This window comes from Stegodyphus dumicola, chromosome 7 (genome assembly GCF_044657685.1).
Source record: "Stegodyphus dumicola isolate Sdum_Otavi_A_Nest chromosome 7, ASM4465768v1".
In the NCBI taxonomy this organism is placed as follows: domain Eukaryota; kingdom Metazoa; phylum Arthropoda; class Arachnida; order Araneae; family Eresidae; genus Stegodyphus; species Stegodyphus dumicola.
In genome coordinates this window covers 113,685,129-113,705,959 of record NC_140774.1, presented here as the reverse complement: position 1 = coordinate 113,705,959, position 20,831 = coordinate 113,685,129, and the positions used below count along the sequence as shown (strand labels likewise).

The window sequence follows — 20,831 nt, the reverse complement described above, 5'->3', positions numbered from 1 at the left end:
CAACATCGCGCAACAAAGCTTTATCGATTCGAGTTTAAGAATGAGATAAAACTACTAGTATGTCAAGCTAAGAAAAAATATTTTTGTAGGACTGGCAGGGGGATGGCAAAAATATCATAGAATGTCAAGTATCGCAACAGCAAAAGTGTCGGATCCAAGGTTTCCTCATGTGGCCATCCAGATTTTGATACTTGAAACGTGTTCCGAAGCGGGATGAACAAATATTATCTCCTAGACATTTTGGATGTAACAATAAAGTCTGCCGAATGCTGAATCAATACGCAATGCTCAAGAGAACCACAATTGGTGGAAACGAAATGAAAAACGTGTTTTCGGAGGTATTACTCTATGTAATTCCCGAGTGGTCCTCAGAGAAACGGCGTTGCGTTGCAATCAAGTCTCAGGAAAGTTCTGAATCGCTCAAAGTAACGAAGGAGCAAATCGAAAATACTGAATTCTTCTGTGTTATCGCAGCAAACATGCAATTCTTACTTCCTATTCCCAGCGTACCTCCAGCGTTTTAAGTTGAACATATCCTGCGTCTGTTCTTTTGTTAAGATATTTTGTGTATTCTTAGATCTTCTAGAAAGGCTGAGGCTTTTGTAAAAAACCATTTCTTTCTCCGTTTACAATTAACAGCATCAACTACTTGTAAGATTTTTAACTTTTTATATTACAGTTTAGGAAGGAATAACGTATATAAATATATTTTAAGAATTATCACCGCATTTATCTTTGGATTCTTAAATACAAGTTGTTTATTATGTCTATATTGACTTGTATATCAGTTTCATGAAACTGCTATTCGTAATTCGTCGTTTTATATTATTACTATTGTTTTGTTACATGCGTGATGTTTTATAATAAAAAATCTATATATACTCGAGTGGAAACATTGATTACGCTCACTGAGATTTATATTTTGGGAGCCTCGGCTTTGAGAGAAATTATTACAAACCAAATTTCTAATTTAAGATCTGTCTGAATGGGCCAACGGGCCAGCCGATGAGTGAATTATAAAAGTTCCTCCTCCTGTGGTTACATAGTTCAAAATCCTTGCCTTCCTGGGATCGGACTGAGGCGAACAAGGATTTAAGCAAATATAATAACTTGAGAATTCCTTAAATGGGGCTGTTTGTCTAACTCGACCTTCCCCATTATATGTAGTGGAGCTGAAACGGGTAAATGCCATAGTTGCACTATCTGTAAGAACATTACATCTGCATAAGTTTAACATATTCAATTTAATTAACAACTGACAAGTAATTACATTCTATTAATTTATCTTTGATCGTGAAAATTCGTGTCTCTGTAGGTATAAGCTGAGAAATTTAATAAATTAGCTTCAAAGATATTGCAAAGCTGTTTTAATAATACTTTATACCTTTTGCAATCAAAAATGCATTTGAAAATTTATCAGTAGTAACATATTTTTAAATTAATACATTTTTTAAAATTTTATTATGAAGAATTATCATATCTGGGTCATTTATCTCGATAAAAAACATGTTATTTTCCAATGTGACTTGTATAATTTAAAGCTTTCGTTTAAAACCGAAATTAAACTATTTATTCATTATTATTCGAAATTAAGGTCATCACTTACTAGTATTGTAATTTTTACGTTAAAATTATTACTTTTAAGATAATAAATAATAATATTTTAACTTAATCCCAGCTTTTCGTGTAGCTAATCATTAAGTATAAATATCATATCTGTTGTACGAAATCATGTCTATTCGTATGTATTTCCTTTTATATTGTTACTGTAGTCGGTTATTTTAAAATAGGCACTTCAAGGTCGTAGTAAGACTCCTGTTATTTATGCTCGTATCGTATGTCTTTATCACACCACAGTGAAAATTAGAGGATTTTAGCAAATTAGAGAAATTTGTCTTTTTCCGCTGTAGTCACTACAAAGTTTATGAATCATGTTTCTGGAGGGGCTAGGCCTTGAAATGACTATTCTCAAGTAGCAGAATATAATTTCATATTTGTTATTCCATTACTGAGCCTACCAGCGGCAGAGCGGTAAAGTCGATGAACACTGATAGTTCGATTCGAGGTTCGCATTCCGCGAACGGGCTGGCTGTATAGGCGTTTTCGTGATTTTCCCCGTGTGTAACGTGTATACGAGCCAGTTTTCCTTAGAAAGTCCTCCATGAAGGCATCCCTTCCTTTAGCAAATAGTCCTCGAGGCTTTGCCGTAATCAATAAACCAACTAACCCCCTATTCTTTTATTGACTATAATAAGATATTATTCCTGAATAGCATTACTTAATCAAGAGTGAATGGAAATCTATATTTCATGGACATTTGATGCAAGTTTATAAATAAAATCTGCATAGTGTACTTGTTTCTTCGCACCAAAGATACTCAAAGCTTCTATAACTGTGGTAGAACATTTACCATTTCTATTCATGCTAGATTATCGTTCATTTTCCAGTTTCCAATAATTCAGAAAATAATAAAAATTAAATAGATGTTTCCTATCTTTAATCACTCTTCTTTAGAGAATAAACTTAATTACTGTCTCTTACCTAAACGTATTAGATTTTATATTTCCAGAATTATATTTTCTTTAACACTTTTTTTTCGTTTTCTTGAAGGGATGTGTTTTAAATTTTCAAGGTGAAACGGAATAAAAACGTTTTTATCAATATATATTAATTTTTAGTATTTAAATGCCATTTATTATTTTTGTGTGCACGATGTTTCAAAACGTAGCAGTAAAAGGCTTCCTAGTACATGAAGCCCCAGGATGAAATCAAGACTTTTTTTTTTGTTTTACCCAAATTTCATTTAAAGTATGATGAAGTTAACTCCGAGAGATAAAATCTTATCTCGGTAAACAGAATGTTTGATTATATTACTAGTGTAGAGTTTCATAGGAAAATGTGCTTAACATCTTCTAGTCTGAAATTACAACATTCTCTTGAGACTAATTCAGAAGTCAAACAACAAAAATCAGCGTTATATTTACAAAATTTTCACAGGACTAGTTTCGATGGTTTTACCGAACCACCAACCCTGGTTTTGCAGCTAAAGATGGTGGTTCGGTAAAACCATCGAAACTAGTCCTGTGAAAATTTTGTAAATATAACGCTGATTTTTGTTGTTTGACTTCTGAATTAGTATTTATTCGGCGTGTTATTGTGTCTTAATTCTCTTGAGAGTTAAACTGAATAAATACGAATAGGTTTTGTGCAAACTTAAAAACATTAATCAAAACAAGAAGGAAAAAGAGCTCAATAACGTAATAAACTCATTTTGGATATAATTGTGAAATAATTTTCCTGAAAATTATAATCATGTAAAGTTTCAATTGAAATGAGATATTTTATATAGTGACACTCTGGCGCTAGGTCCACTTAACAGCGTTACATTTCATTCATTTTATAACTGCTAATGGAAAAAATTTATATCATCTGAAGAATTATCTAATCTTTGTCACATGTTCTATTCAAATACACTAATAAATCTAAAACGATGTATAAAAGAAATTAAACAAACAAACAAACAAACAAAGAAATAGTTTTTCACAGACGATTCAGTATTTCTCATTCAATTAATTCAGTTCTCATTTTGCGACAAGGCAAAAATACGTAAAAACTCAAAATATCTATATTAAAAATTACGAAGTAAATCTTAAACACTTATTTCCTCGAATAAATTCCAGAATGGATTAAGCATGATTTAATTGGCAATAATAACTGAAGGCGTTATCGTTGTTGCGAAGTTCAGTTTCCCTAGATTGGCAACAAATTCATTTTATTTGTATTTATTCTGCTAAGTTTCAAATACAAATAAACATGGCCGCCATGATAATCAAAAAGTAGGCTTACCCGCACTTAAAAAACTTTCCTATTGTTGATAGTTCTACAATTCTTGCATGCAGGCAAACTAAAGACATGAAATTCTTAACCAGAACAACATAATTCAATCATTTTAAACAAAAAATTCACAATTTAAAAACATATAAGAAAAAGGAAACTGAGCTCACTCAGCCGAGTAACAGATTGGATATATATACATATTTCCGAAATTTTTCGCGATTACAATACTTCCTTTTTACTTCATACAAGGAAGTAAAAAGAGAAAATAAATTCATATTCATAGCAAGATAAGAGGATAGATATTTATACTATTTGAGCTCATGTAGAACTATTATATAGAATTTCACTGTTGAAAGGAATTGCCCTTCCTGATAGTACAATTTAAATTCCTGTGCTTCGTATCTAATCTATTTCAAGAGCTAATGTTTATCACATCGTACCACAATTTCATTAAATCCCTATAACCTTTTCATTAAGTTCATCACACTATTGCGTTAAATTAAACCACCAAGGATCTCGCAAACAGTTATAGAAACAAATGTCTCCCTCCAGACTTCGTTGACATTTTGAACTTCTGATACTTTCAGCATTTCAGTTCTTCGGGTTGAAATGAATAATCCTTTCAATTGCGAGTCCAGGCTAAATTTTCAGGAAATATGTGACTCCGAGGTGCAATAAATGGATACCGAATACTATGAATTGAATTAGTAAGTAGTAATTTGAATTGAGAGATTAGATGATTTGCAATATTTGTATAATATCTGGTATTTTTATGCAGCCCACAAACACATTGTGAAGCAAATAAGTGTCAAATATTTGAAAGCCTTTAAATATTTCTGAAACAGTAGTATCCATAAAAGAAAAATTAGTTAAATTTCATAACAAAACCTTTCTATTAACATGACCACTGATTTTCTTGTGATGATATTTACACTATTCAACATGTTTTGCACTAATTGAAGCAAATAATTGGATGGTTTAACAGGAATCGAGACGTAAGTCTTTGCATTTTCTAGGAGGTAAAACCTAAGAAAACATTATTCTTGCATATTTAAATCTACAAAAAATCACGAAAGCTTCTCACTCGGATAGAATGCCAGAGTTGACTATTTTTTATAATTCCCGAGTGCAAGCGAGGAGTATGTAGAACTATGTAAAAAAGTGCTAAATATTTGAAAAAAATTACAGGAATAGAATTGATTCCGCCACCGAAACCTTATTAGCTCTTCAGAAAAATCTCTGTACTGACATCAAATGGATGAAATTGCTTGCAACATATCAGCAGGAAACAAATGTAATAATTATAAGTTTATATAAAAAATAAAATTATTTTAGGTATTTAATATAAGGGATATTTTAAAATATTTAGAAGTAATGTAAAAGCAGATAGAAGGGATCGAAATAAGCAGATTTTGTAATGGAATGTATGTGCAAAATTTTAGCTTTGAGGTGGTAGTGAGATTTAGCCACTGAGAAAGTAACCGAAATAAAAGCTTTCACTTGTACATGCATAAATGCTCATTTACTGTGCAATAATAATTTTAAGTTACTTTATCATTTCAAAAGTTTTCAGGAAAATTTTAAAGGTTAAGGTTTTCAATAATTCCAGGTGGTAAATTCATTCATATGATCCTAACTTCCCTTTTAATGCGATGCGCATGTATTAGTCCAATAAACATGATATAAAACTTTTAAAGAGCTGAGGTAAGGCTTGCGATACAAATGAAAACAAATGATTCCATTCTAAAGCGCTTCTCAGTTTTCACGAGATCGGATTTATTTGGCTTTAAAAACACAATTCTAAAACCAAATCCCATAGCACCTGCTTTGAGTTTTCTGTAAAGAAACGAAGGAATAACTTTAACTGAACGTAAGAGTTTTAGTGTTGTTTTTCTCTACTAAAGCGATAAATAAAAAAGGTTATTGCAGTTCCTACAAAATCGACTCAATTGCTCATATTATAAATGCGTACTGCTTATGTAACTTCATTTCCTATTAATAAAATGCTACTTTATTACAACCAAATAGAACTGTGATGATTGGTGAATTTAAATATCCACAAAATGAAAGAACACGGACGATTTTGTCCCGCACATGTATGACTCTTGGTATTAGAAAAACAACGGTAAGTTAAAAATTGACAAAGTGTTACAAATAAACAAACCGAAAAGTAATTTTTATGCGGAAAATTAACACATTCTTTTTAACTTTGATTGTCAAAAATCCTAAAATGTTTTATCATACGCAGTTTTTGTCATCATCCAAACTTTATTCGAAACCAAAATTAGAAGCAAAATCAACTTAAATAATAAAACCAAATTGATCCAATAAAGTGATACTAGATGTTATTTGTAATCATAAAATCGACTATGGAATACACTAAAGCACGTAATCTGAGTTTAAATTTATTTAGTTTTTATCTGTGTTTACATTTATTTTTCTAATAAATTCAGTTAATAATGGGCTTAAAAGACAGGTATTTCTTCCTTTATTTTTGAAATGAAATTAAATGGCAAAGGCACTTAAATCATAATTAGCTATTATGGTAATCCGATTACACTAATTTTTTTGAAAGAAATGATTCATTGTAGCTTTCTAAATAAGAAAAGGCTACTTCTAGCAACAAACAATGCTACAGATTTAGTATTATTCATTGCAAACAAGAATGATCACACCTAACTGGAAAATTTTCCTTGAGGATGTTATGAAAAATATATTTAAAGTTATTTAGCATTTTTATAGCTTTTCTTTGATATAGTTTGTATTTAGTTCAAACTTTTAATCTTACATTTCTGTTAACAAAAATGAATGAAATGATTACCCTGAGATTTCAAATTATCTGATTATTTATTGTAATAAATTCCTATAAAATATTTCTTAAATAGAATAAAACAAGTAATATATAAAAAAAAATCAAGTCAATTCCTACTTGGGTCAACAAAGAAAAATTTGATTTTAGTTACTTTTTATTAACATTTATTAGCATTTTTTCTTTCTATTTATAAAGCTGATGGTGGTCTATAATTTCTATAATTTCTCATTCTATCCATCTCTTGTAATGCTTTATTATTGCAAGGAACTTTTCAGTGAGTTTTGAGCAGTCCAGTTCTTCAATTAATATTCCATCTAATGATTTAACACGACTCAAAGCGACATATGCTCGACCTGCTGCGAAGATTTTTTGTCCTAGATATATTACTGTGTAATCTACAGTGCTTCCTTGCATCTTATGTGCTGTTGTTGCCCATGTGAAAAAACTGTATTAACATCAAGTGTCATCCACTACAAGTTTAAAAAATGTTTTGAACTTGAGTGGATGAATAAAAATTATTTTATTAACGATTGAAAATTGGAACAAGATGTAGGGAGATTGTAAGCTAATAGTAGGAATATTTTTAAAAAAGTGATTTTTGTAAGTTTTGAATTTAATGCAGAATATACATAATATAGAATATATACTTAATTTGAATATTCGGCATTCTCTGTTAATTACTAATTCTAAAATGATTCATATAATATTGACATAGTATTATGTTAAGCCGTTGGAAATAAAGTAAAGGAAAAAAGGACTCTTCAGTACATTTAATTACTTTTAATCTTAATATTTAAGACCATGCAAACCCTAAAGTTTATAATTTCGGATTCAGCCTTCCATTCGTTGGTATGTAACGAAGAAGCTATTGGAGAGACAGTTTATAACATTTCGGACAGTAATCCCGTTTCCTCTTCGAATCTTGCCCCAATGGTGGTAGAGAGGTTAAGTCATCGAACGCTGATATTTTGATTCCTTATTATCTTAAAAGGCAATGGCAGTCTGGCTACGTGGGCAGTTTTATGATTTCCCCATGTGTAATGCGGATACGAGCCAGTTTCCCTTCGAAGGTCCTCCACGATGCCATTGCTTCCCTAAGGCAGATAGACCGGTGTGGTTTGCCGTAACCAAATAAACATAAAAACTTTTAAAATTTTATGCGAAATGGTATGCTAATTACAATTTTCTAATGAATGAGAATCATGTTAGTTATTAACTATTTTTTTTATTTTGTAAGCATGAGGATACAGATTCTTTACAATTGTTCAAATGCCCAGATTTTGCATTTTAATATTCGTTTAAAAAATAGCATTAGTCAACAACATATTCATTAAGCTCGTTGTACGTTTTCGCATAACAAGCTGTATTTCAGATTCAAAAATATGGCAATGAAAGAGGTATCAGGAAAGCAACTTCATTATCCTTTTTCCACGAACGATGCACATGTATAAACAGATAAATAAATAGTTATTTAAAATACAAATAATATGCTCACAACATGTAACCTACCAGCAGTCTGGTGTCCTACTACCTGTGAACAAGGATCAAAACCAAAGAAACTGATAATATTACCCTACTAAACCACACGAAAAGCAGCAGCACATAAATAAACAAAATGCGCGGTTACTTTTATTCCGTTACAATAAGATGTATAAAATTACAGATTATTATATTAAATTATACAGATATTACCAGAAGAATGAACTGATGTGCAAGAGGACGTACATTTCTGTATGGTCGTCTCAGTCAGTTCGATGTGAAGCTGTCCGATGTCACATCCATAAATAGTCATAATTTTATTACTATAATCAGATGTATCTCATGAATAGCCATTCTTGTTTTTCATTCACACAAGCACTGCCATGATGTCTCTCAGCATGGCCTAAAATTTATCCCCATCTTTGACCGATCCCAATAACAGCAAAGCGGGTTTTGTTCATCCTATTCTGTAAAATGATTTGCTATTATTTCCGACTCCGTATTCAAAGACAAATGCAGAGTAGGTCACTTATAGATACTGCCCGTCTCTAGAATACCATACAAATAATAATTAAAATACAAATACCTATTCGTTTAAACTTTATTAAAATATGTAATGGCAGAAATTTAAATATAACTACTCTGAAATATTTCTTTTCTGCAGAAATGATAGGAAGAAGATTAAAAAAGCAAATTTGATGCAATAAACAATTTATAATAAACCAGTTTTTGAATGTAATTGAAAATAGTTTATGAAAGCTGTAGCCAATCTTACATTTTTGTTTGAAAGGAAAAAAAAAAAGAGTTTCAGTTTTAAATCTCTTTCTTTCCGCACATTCTTATAGGCACAGTAAGCTCAAAATATATCATATTAACTCTAGTTACGGAAAGCTGATATTATTATAGAAGAAATAACAGACATACAATCAATCGATTTTAGGAAATATTTATTTATTTCAAATGCTTGGCTTTTGGCATTTAAGCCATTAACTATCTTGATTTCCAGTACTTCTGGGTGACAGAATTAAAGCTATTAAGTACAAAGCCCCCATTTAAACATTCTTTGTCCATTGCTTGTACAGAATTAAAACGAATACAATAGAGAATTCCTGATTCCAACGTAAAAGAGACGAACAATGAGGCAATCATATCCGTTCAAAAGGCGTAATAATACTCCAGCTATAGATGACGTTAATCTGGGGTGTTATTTACTTTATTCAGTTGACACCGGAAAGCTTTTCAGCTAGCTTTTAAGCACAGATGTGAATTAAAAATCTTTCTAAATGATATGTTCATTTTTCTTTTAGCTGAAGTAATTTATAAAATTAGATCATTGAAATGTCAGGCAAACCTTGGTCTTTTCTCAAAGACAACGAGTAAACGGCATTCCAGAGCTAATGTTTTCAGATACTGCAGACGTGCAGTAATCAACTATAGCTAATCTTCCCTATCGTGCCTTCGTAGTGTAGTGGTTCTGCACGCTCGCCCGGTAATCCAGAAGTCCGTGGTTCGATCAACGGCGAAGGCAATTGCTAATTTTTCATCTCTCCGGCTTCCAAAAAAATCCTAATGTCTCTACATAATTTAAAAAAAAAAATAATAATACTTTTTGGAGATTTTAAAATTAATAATTTTAATTAAATGAACTTTTTGATACTATTTCTTCTGAATTATTACGAATTTGTAATCGTTAAGATATAATACAGAAATATAGCTCTGCTGAAAATTCTTCTGATCCTTGAAAAAGACCGAAGAATTTTCAAGAATTTGTTTTATTATTTTTATCATGCTATTTTAATGAATTATGTTTTTGTTTCAATTTTGGTGTAAAAACATCGTGTTAGATTATTAATCCTCTTTCTTGATTTAGTTATTTAATTTCGCAGCTCACTGCGCTAATTTATAAATTTATAATCTTAATTTGAAGCTTCTGAATTATGTATGTACATAACGATATATATATATGTGTGTGTGTGTGTGTGTGTGAATAATAACTAACATATAAAATTGAAAAACTGATTTTGAGAAAAACATATTTCTATGTTTCTTTATTTTTATGCAAATTTTCATTCCTCTTATTTCTCTATAGCCTCGTCAAGAAATCAGTTTTCTGCATTTCCTGGAGCCAGGCACGTGGTATTTTTCTGTGATTAACGATGACAGCATATCAGTTGGCATCTCCTTCTATCCTTCTCTAGCAAGTAAGTAAAATTAATTTCGGAATATAAACGGTATAAAGCAGTTAACCTATAAACTTTAGTATTTTAGGAAAAAGGTGTATATGTGTTATTTGTAAGAAGTATATGTGACAAGGGACCGTAAAAAATCTCTTACATAGATTTGCGCAAACGTAACAGTTTTAATTAATTTTAATATCCTTTGTGTGGTCCCTAAGATATGTAAGAACCGATATAGAATTCAAAAGATGATAACGTTTATAATATATACTATTATTTTAATGAAAATTAAATCTTTACTTCTATATGTTTAATAATGCATCAAATGATTATAATTGATGCATTATTATGAACTGAAATTTGCATTCAAATATATACTTAACGAAATGCTCCAAAATAACCGGACGTATTTTTAAGCAGATATATTATTCATTGCACTTTACACACTTTAGTGCCATTGAATGTGTTGTACATAAGCACCGATACGCTTTTGCCAACATTTTGCCAACGGCTAGAATCACAGAAGAGGGTTCTGGAGCTCTTGGCATGAAATATTATTCAAACAATGCAAAGTATTTTCTTGCACTTCGTCCATCTAACTTGCCTTTTGTATTCATTGAACTGCTTTCTCAAAGAATTTTTTATCCGCGTAATTATTCCGAAAACGTTCGCACTGAGCAAGAAAAAGATTTGGTGAATGATATATGTGACATACAAACATTTTCTCCTTCATTCCAGCGTGCCTTCGTGGTATAACTGGAAGCATATTGGACGCGTGTTCGAGATCCAGGGTTCGAGTCCCTCGTGAGGGCATTGTACGCTTTTCACATTTCTCCAATATAAAAAATTCTAATGACTCTTCAAATGGCGCCCGAACTAAAAAATTGGTGGGTGATAATTCGTCACCATCAGGATTTGGCGATTGGGTCCCCTTATCAACAGTCACTCTTTAAAAGGGGGAGTATATAAAGTATTTTCTCCCTCCTTTCCATATGCCTTCGTGGTGTAATTAAAATCTTACTCGACACGTATATGAAAGGTCCAGAATTCGAGTCGCGGCGAGGGCACTGTGCATTTTTATGTCTCCTGCTTCAAAAAAGGCCTAATGATTCTACGCAAGTACGGTCTTGTTCGTTCCCAAGAACTGTCGGACGGTGACAGTTTTTCAGAAATCTGATAAATGATCTTTTGACTATATTTATTAGTAGCCTGCCTCATTTTCTAAATATTCTCTATACTTTTGTTCATTAATGGATGTTCACATTTTAACAGTCTTCACTTCATGTGTCGCCATTTTTGTGTTTTGAAAACAATTTGGGTAGTTGCGATTTTTTTCAAAGTATCATCTTTTAAAGTTTGTCGAAGCAGATCAGTAGTTTGTATTGCAGTAATCCGCTATAAAAAGTAAAGGTTAACACACGGGTTTTGTTTCTACTAACTGAAACACACATACAAATCAAAACGTAAGGCAAACAGCTCTGCTCAGACTGATGGCATTTCGCAAATATGCACGAAAACTTTTAAGCTATCAAGGCCTATCAACACAATCCACAACTAGGAAATGCTCGTTTATTATCATTGTTATTTGGGAGAAGCTCTACTTATACATATACGTACTTATCTGGCTTAAGATAAAATTATTAAAATATTAGGTACCTTTGAAAAAGATTCAGATTAAAATTTAAATGAATGGAATTAGTTCTAGAATTTAGTTTATTGTTTTAAAAATTACCTTTCTGTCATTTTCAGGGTTACTTATTTCAACAAAAATAGGAAAATCGCCTTTACTGCTGTTTTTGTTGAGATCTCAGTTTTTAAATTTAATAGATTTGAAAAATACTTAATGTATAGTGATTTAATAACAAACATTTTAATGTGTAGCTTATATATGTTTAATAATATGCAAATATGTAGCAAAATAATCTTTCATTTTATGTGTAACAGAAAACTGATATATTTTTGTGTGTATCATTCTAAATATGTCTATATAACCAAGAAAGTTCGAATTCAAATATACTTAATAAAATAAATCATGAACTTTCATATGTAATTTTAGTAAATATGTTAAGCAAATATGTATAAATTAGCTAAATTCAACAAATTGCGCTATTTAACCAAACACCTTGAATTATAATATCCTAAAATATAGCTGGTAAGAAGTCTTCTGTGAAGCAATAGGAATTTTTCTTAGTTACTGAATTACGAAAGTCGACTTTATTTAATTTCACTTCTTATTTCATTATACTTGGAAAAATCTAGTTATTAAAGTACGTGTTGTTGACCGAGATTATAATGGAGCCATTAGAGGCGAGTGTGATGCATTCATTTTCCTTTAGAAAACACCCCACAAAAACTCTATTTCTTCTCAGGAAATAGACCTAAACAGTCATTAAATAATCAACCGTATGAAAATTAAATCCTGCTAAAGAGGTAGTTGGCTGAATTGAATATAGTATTTTAATGGAAAACATTTAGTTCTCGAAAAGAAATTTTGTATATTGTTCATATTCTGAATTATATTGTTACGAAAAGTCCAGCCGCGGTAGGATAGCTTCCCCACAAAGCGAGTTTAGGGTTGCCATATTTGGCGCGAAATCGCTCGTTTGGCGACAAAATTGGCGATATGCCATAGACGGATGGAGAGCATTCTAGAGCGAATTCTTACCGGTTTGGCTCAGAATGTTCTCGAAGGCAGGCCAAAAGCTATATAAATCCTATCTGTACGAGGAGTAGCAATACGTATCGAGTTAGTGCATCGTTGAGGCAATCGAGTGTGTTGTATACATCGTCAGTTTCTCGTGAAGAGTATGTTGTCAAGTTTTATCCTGAGTGTGCCGAGCTCCGAGAAAGTTCGACCGAGTCGGGAGCTGTACTCTAGTGCTTTGTTGTGGAGCTGTCTTTACCGTTATAACCTGATAACCTGAAGGTTTTGTTGCCGATTGTTTCAGCGTGATTATTATAGTTTTTCGATGACTGTAAAATTTTTTGGAGCTGTCCTGAGTAATACTGACTAATAAATTCTGCTTTGATTCTTTGTCAAGTTTTGTCGTCAATCGCTCCAAATTCGCGACCCCGTAGAACCCTCAACAATATATTATGTGCTATTAATCAAACTAAACATCAAACTGCAATTGCTTATCAAATAATTTGAGTATTAATATCAATAATAGTAATAACTGACTGTAGATTTATTTTTAATACATATGCTGTGTAAGAGCACGCAGATGTTCTTATATTGAGATTATAATAATAGCAAAATAGGTAGTCCTTTTATAAAAAGATTCCAACACTTAAGAATCTGAATTGCTTTTAAAGATAGTGTATGATATTTTTATTGTGTAAATTAGCTCATTATGAAAACTGTAATATTTAATCGACAAAATAAACACTCAGTACATTACATAATGAAGCATAAAAATCATGTAAAATATAAGAAAACAACTTCAAGATTTTGAAATCTAAAACCTGTTATTATTTTACCATACATCAGCTAATATGAAATTCAATGCATAAATTTATTAAATTATTTTATGAATGAGCATTGAATTGTTTATGACGTTTTTAGTGAAAGAAAATACGCTTTCGGTTAACGATCCTCTCACTGCTCTTAATGTAAGTAACATGACTGCTCTAATTAATCAAATTTTCTTAATTAAAATTAATGTTAGAAGAAAATGCTCTTTCTCCTTTAATGTCTTTCCGTGAATTAAAAATGATTAGGAACTGGAGGCACAGAAGATTCAGCGACGTTGCTTCTAATTACAAATAATTTTTTACTGATTAAATTATACATTTACAAATGATTAATATGCAAATATGCTTAATAATGTACGATTTCGAATCATTAAATATGACATCGGGCTGAATTATTGGAATTATTAAGTAATATTTATTGTAAAAGAATACATATTCATTCATATGTATTATAAGGCAATTAAATGAATTGTACGTCAGGAGTATGTGAAAAAATTTTTTAAAAGTTTTATCATCTGAGGCATAATTGCAGACAATTTTTCCCCCATATTTAAATGCATTTGTATTAAGATAAATAATGAAAAACAATTTATTAATTCAAAATGCATTGTTACAATTATTCTGGATAATGTACTATATATTTAAAATAAAATGTATATCATATTCGTATGTATCCAATTAAAGTCTACAGAAGAAAGTGCAATCAAATTATAGCTTATATTTTTAATATTATCAACAATAAGAAAATGACCATGGGATATATTATTATTATTATTGCGAATCTGATCTTCACTAGCATAACATATTCTTATTTTGAGTAACGTTTTGACGCACGTCTTGAATCCTTGATTTCACTTATAGGAACTTAAATCTCATACGTAAACATTTTCAGATACTTGCGTACCTGTATTGCCCTACTGAGGGACGAAGTGTTCTTGCGATACTATTTTTAATACTTTGCTTATTAATTTGTGTGCATCGTGCAATTGCATTAATAAGCATTATTATTACACTGTTATGTTTATTACGTTCATGTCTCTGTGATACAAAATAATGCAGTAATTATATATATAACAATTATTATTAAGTTTTAGTAATGCATATAGATACACATATAATTGAACAGCGAGAGAGTTACTGAGGAACATATTATTTATCGAAAAAATAAGCATGTGTCGTCCCCGCACGATAACTACCAATAAAAAACGATAACTACCTACTGAGTCTGACAAAGTGGGTTATAGGTAACAAAATGGCTTCATTTCCGCTGTCTTCTGTTTCTTACGTGGAAGGATTCTTGTTACAGATTAGCAGTGTGTTCGTGCTTACAGTATTTTTGGCAAGTTCAAAGAGCTGTTATGATAGATTACAGTCGTGAGAGCATAAACTACAATACACTAAATAGTAGATTTACAGCTATAATCATGGTAATAAAAATACACAAACCATTAAGGTAGAGGGACCAAAAGTTGACCATGCACTAGTAGCTGACAATTTCAGGGGAAAAGCTTCAAAATATGGGATATTTTGGTTTGGCGTTCGTGCAAACCTGCTTATGAGACACTACTGCAGTCTAGTATCACATTTTATCAGCTCCCAGTTGATATGCCTATCAGTTAAGTAATGGCTGACAGTAAAACTTGTGCTCTCCCAGATCCTGCTAATTCTTGCCGCTTGATTACCATTTTCGGTTAGGGATTGACTTCGGTTTTTGTGTAAGTACAGTTATTTATTTGTATTATTCAATTCGGCAATCAAATATTTATTAAGTGCATGTATTATTGAACAAAATGACCCGTGAGTTATGTGGTTTACTCTTTATTTTTAAGTGGTCAACTGCTGGAGAGGAAACATTTTTTCTAAGTTATTTATGATAATTTTATAATACAACTTTTTTCGGTAAAAAAGGTCATCATAGCTAGGTAGGCAGTTGAAGAATTCCATTAAGTACTAAAAAATTAATTACTGTCTCCACAGCTAATACTGTTGACAAGTGAATGAGAAATTTCCCTTAGCTGGTCAACTACTGGTGCCTTAACCTTATGGTGGAAAAAAAGAAATACAATAGACAGACATGGAAATATAAATCCGCAGAACATTACAGTGAAATAAAATATTGTAGGGTTTCCCTTAATTCTATTAAGCCATTATTTACATTTTTGTTATTTTTCCTGAACTCCTCAACTTCCTCTTGCATTTCCTCGATCGGGCGAATCTTGGAGTTTTTCAGAGCGTGTTTTCGCTAGCCAGCGCACGTTACAAGTCTGGTCTTGTTGTTACAAGGAGTTGCTGACACACCCTGTTGGCTATTTAAATAATTATCACGTCGGGTAGGTTTTCAAGCCAACCTAGTTAACCTTAACTTAAAGTACCAGTCCAGTACTACTCTTTAGCCTTGAATTTATTTACATATTCTTAAGTTCCACCGTAAGTTGTCGGTGTCACTGTAAGCACAAAGTACGTGACTTTCTGATCAGAGTTGAATAATAAAGGGTTATTTTTACCCTTCTTCTGTGTTGGTTTCCTTACGCCTGTGCGAGAAGTCGCCAGGTTCCTTAGTAGGATCTAGTAGAGTTTATGTGGCCAAAGAGAACACGATCCTACAATATAAGAAAACAATGTATTATAGTAGAATAAAATGTTACAATAGATTTGGGACATAATTACTGAGTATTCATAGACCATTACGTAAATATATTCTTCATAGTTTTAAGTCAAAATTCAGAGACAGTCATACATTATAGGTTCTTCGTAGTTTATAGAACATCATAGAAATGCTGTTGAATATTAGGAATGCAACTGTGCGTAAAATCGTGAATGCTGTTGATTAAAATTTCGGGATTCGGGATAATAATTGTACGCATGGACAAAGCTGTTCTGCTTTGCAAGGTAGACATTTCACCGTACTTCTTAAGTTTATTCTTTAGTTGTTTAGTTTTCAGGACATGCCTAAAGTAGGCTGCTATGTTTAATTGAGTTGCTTAAGGTAGACATTTGTAGTAAGTGGACATTTGAAGCAATGCTAGTTCTGAGTCATTCCTTTATCACAAACACATTGTTTCGTCAAAGAAATTCCGCTCAAAGAAGGAAGTGGAGAAAGAGTTGGCCCGTTAGAAAACATTTACATATGGATTTAATATGTGCTCATTTTTGGTTCTTGCGAAACATTTGGTAAAATCTTCTTTCTTCTACGGCATTTCTCCACAAATCTTATCGCCTCGAGTACTCTCTTCTGCTAAATCCGAGTTAATTCGATCTTATCCATCTTGCGTTATGTTACAATGTTTGCCGACTCCATAATGTTGCGGATATGTAATGAGTACAGCACAGATTTCAAAAGAAAAAAATCTTAACCGCAAGGCTATTGGAGCTTTTGACATGATATCCCTATGCCTTACTTAGTATTAATTCCTGACGGTTCTATGAACAATTTAAGTTAAGAGTTGTGCCCTGGTAAGTATTTTAAGTATTTAGAGACAGTGTATTCCACCAGATGTTAAGTTTAGATCGTTACAAGTAAACCTTAATCTTAGCGATATGGCAACATTAATCTTAGCGATATATCATCTCACTATATTTATTTCAAGATCAATCAATTATTTTCACGTGTATTATAATTTTAATTGTAAACTACCGGGAGTGGATAAATAAATCTTTTAATTTGACTTATATTTGTTAGGTAAGTTGCTAAATAGTTGTCAAGGGCGATTAACCCACCCACTGGTTATTATAAATCAAATGGAAGATGAAAACACGCCAATGTAAAATTAAAATTGGTCAAAAAAGCATTTTCTCTTTAGCGTGGATTTTGAATGAAACTATTTGTTTCGAGGGCGATTAGTCTCATATCCCTCTTTTTCAGGAGCCCAAAACTTTTCATTATAATAAATCTGTGGTTTGTTATTAGGATAAATATTCAAATTAAGTTTAATTTCGCGAAACAAAAGTAAAGAGATTAACACAAGATGGGAGAAATTTTATAATAGCTAGCTTAAGGTAAGCTACATGGTGTGAAATTTGGATTTCCTACGTCATTAGCTATGATGGTTACAAGTTTATTGTTGTTAAGATTATTTTTAATTTTGCTTTTATTATTTAGGAAAAGGTTTATGTAATAATTTAACAAACGAACCTTCCGTTGTATTTTATTTACGCTTTATACTGTTTAAGCAAAATAATCTGCATTTTTAAAAATGTATTCTGATTTCCTTAAAGTAATCTGTTAGGTTTTGCTAGTGGTCAGGTGAATTTGTAAAATATTTGTTAACACTTTTCTATAATTGTATGCAAGGGGTTTCTTTTCGTTAAAATGTAAGTTAGATTTCCCTACGTGCTTGTTTTCAATCCTGAAAATTATGGGAAGTCTAATTCAAACAAATTTCGAATATTAAAAATTTAAAACTGAGGAAGAGAAAGTACGTTATCAGATATGAGTTTGGATAGCAGTTCTTGTCTTCTGTATATTTTTAAGTAAGTATTATATTTTAAGTCATGTTTGTAATCTCAACGTCTAGACCTTTTGGTAATTACGCATTTGAATAAGGAAAATGATTAACAGTGAAGTTCAATCGTTTTAGTACTACGGTGGCGTTAAATCGGCATTTGATTAATATATCATGAAATGTTTTCTTTCAGAAAAGTTTTATTTGTATTCTCTTTTGTAGATTTATATATAGAAATTATCTATCACGAAATTATTCTAATTATTAAGTATTTTTTATTTATTATTTCTCTTATTAGTCTGATATTCTCAATTGTGCTTATTGTTATTAATTAGCATTATTATTATTAACAGCATTCTACTTAATAACATTTATCATTATTAATATTAACGCTGTTTTCATAGTTGAGAACAACAGTTATTATTACCAATGCTTTCATTATAACGTATAATTGATACCTATTACGATTTCATGCACGTTATTCTCTCTTCCTTACATAGCAAAAATTATAAAACTGATTAGCTGTAAATAGAAAAAGGAAAAGAAAGAAATGAAGAAAATAAAATTTTGTAATATCAGCATGGAAATCGTTAAAATGAACCAGAGACTGTTATGATTGTCTTCCGTTTCGAACAGGATACTTCCATAGCCTATAGCATCTTAAAATTGCTGTAGTGGGACAATTTATCAAATTTCGATATTTATTAAACGTACAAATTAAGTTCTCTACATTAATTTATGTTAATACCATTTTCCTTTACTTTAAGTATATTTATTTAAACACAAATTGTATTTGTGTGTACACTGCAAATTAATACTGATGAGAAGAAAGCAAGATTTATAATATAAATGAGTAATTTTCCATTAAATACATTTTCAAATTGCTGTATGTTCTTACAAGGATAATGAAATCACTGCCGACGTTTAATTCAAAACATTAGAAAGGCACTATATTAAAGGTTTGACAAAATTCTAAATCATTTTATTTGTAAAAATATTTTATGCATAAAGACATATCAAACCTTTACGTAAAATTAAATTAATATCGCTAATCATAAGAATATCTTGAAACAATTTAATGCCTAAGTTAAATACTATACATTAAGACTCTGCTATTTGCTCAAATGGTAATATTTATCTTGACTTTCGAAGTGATTTTATTCTTGAAAAAGTTTATTTCATGTTTTCGATACGATATTAAATAAAAATAAAACCACGAATCGAAAGTGCATTTTACTCTTAATATCCTATACGTATTGTCTTATCAAAAATTAAAATACTGGCAATGAAATTTGATGCATTGCTTTTAATAACATCTCATTATTTTCATATCACCATATAACACCAAGTTCTATACATTTCCCTATTCCCAAATGTCGTTGTGAAATTCATTGTATCTAATATTGAGGCTAAAATTTAAAACTATATAGAGCAATAGATAAAAGCCTAAAAGTAATAGAGTTATTAAATGTTTACATAACAACGAAAAGTGTTCGTTTTTATCCGGAAGCATTAATTACCGTTTCATAAATGAAATTTTCAAGTTTGTGAACCTTCCCTTTTCACGTGAGCGCTCTTTACAACAATTTGAGTAATAAAGCAACTAATTAGGAAGAAAGAGCTTTATACATACTTAACTACATAAAACAAAATTTTGTTATAGTTACACAAATTCAATTAAAACATGGTAGTGATCAAAGTATGCTTACGCTTTGGACTGGTCATTTAACAAGCCAGTATATGGTTCTGGTATAAATATTGGAAACAGTAAAGCATCAAGGATCAGCATAAATTGCAAACTTTCAGTACAGTTTCGAAGTTTTCAGTAGACTCTTCAAATACTGGGACGAAAATGACGAAGGAGAGTCATGTGCTTACGCGATAACAACAGACCAAATGAAAATATTCCAGCTAAGAAATAAGTTTTGTTTCTTTCATTAACTGGAACTTTCTCGAATTCTTAAGTACATTGTTAATGCATGAGCACATGCTTCTCCTTCTCATTTTCTGCAGCTGAGAAAGAAGGCTCTATTCAAATCTTCAAAATTAGTTCTGCAAATTTATGCATCTTACGCTGATTCTTGTTACTCAAACATTTGTTCTTCGGCGTGTTATTTTAGTTAATATGGCTCTAGCACGTTGACCACCAAGAAGTTTTGGTTTAGGTCTATGATACTTCTTTTTGTGAGATACATTAAGAACCAGGATTGTATTTCTTCCATGGTAATAAATTTTTATAATTATAAGAGAGTCCAAATTACCAATAGTAGCAAATGCTGTTATGATTTGTGGAAACAATGAATTGGGATTAACAACAAAGTTTAAACAACGGGTTACGGATCTCAGTGCTCTTGTGACTGTTGATAAGGATATGTTTAAGATATGCTTGGTAAGAACTTAACTATCGCATTTATAAATGCAGTATTTACAAAAAGAACACATTTAGAATATTTGTAGCTTAGCTATGTAATCTTCAAGACTTATTCTTAAAAGTTTGACATTATATCTAAGTATTTTATCTATACTATTTCTGTAAAACATTGGAAGTGACTATTTCTTTTAAGCTAACCATGTATTGTAAAAATTATCCACCCACATTTAGGACAGAAA

The 20,831-nt window shown here is 31.1% G+C and overlaps 1 protein-coding gene across 2 annotated transcripts in view; it reads left to right on the top strand.

Moving 5' to 3' along the window:
- The window catches only part of LOC118183119 (teneurin-a-like), a 1,514,249-nt gene that overhangs the window by 980,439 nt on the left and 512,979 nt on the right, over positions 1 to 20,831 (top strand). For both annotated transcript variants that reach the window (XM_085820731.1, XM_085820730.1), the window contains exon 11: positions 10,218 to 10,329. In XM_085820731.1, coding sequence (XP_085676857.1) covers positions 10,218 to 10,329 — 112 coding nt within the window. The remainder of the gene's footprint in view (positions 1 to 10,217; positions 10,330 to 20,831) is intronic.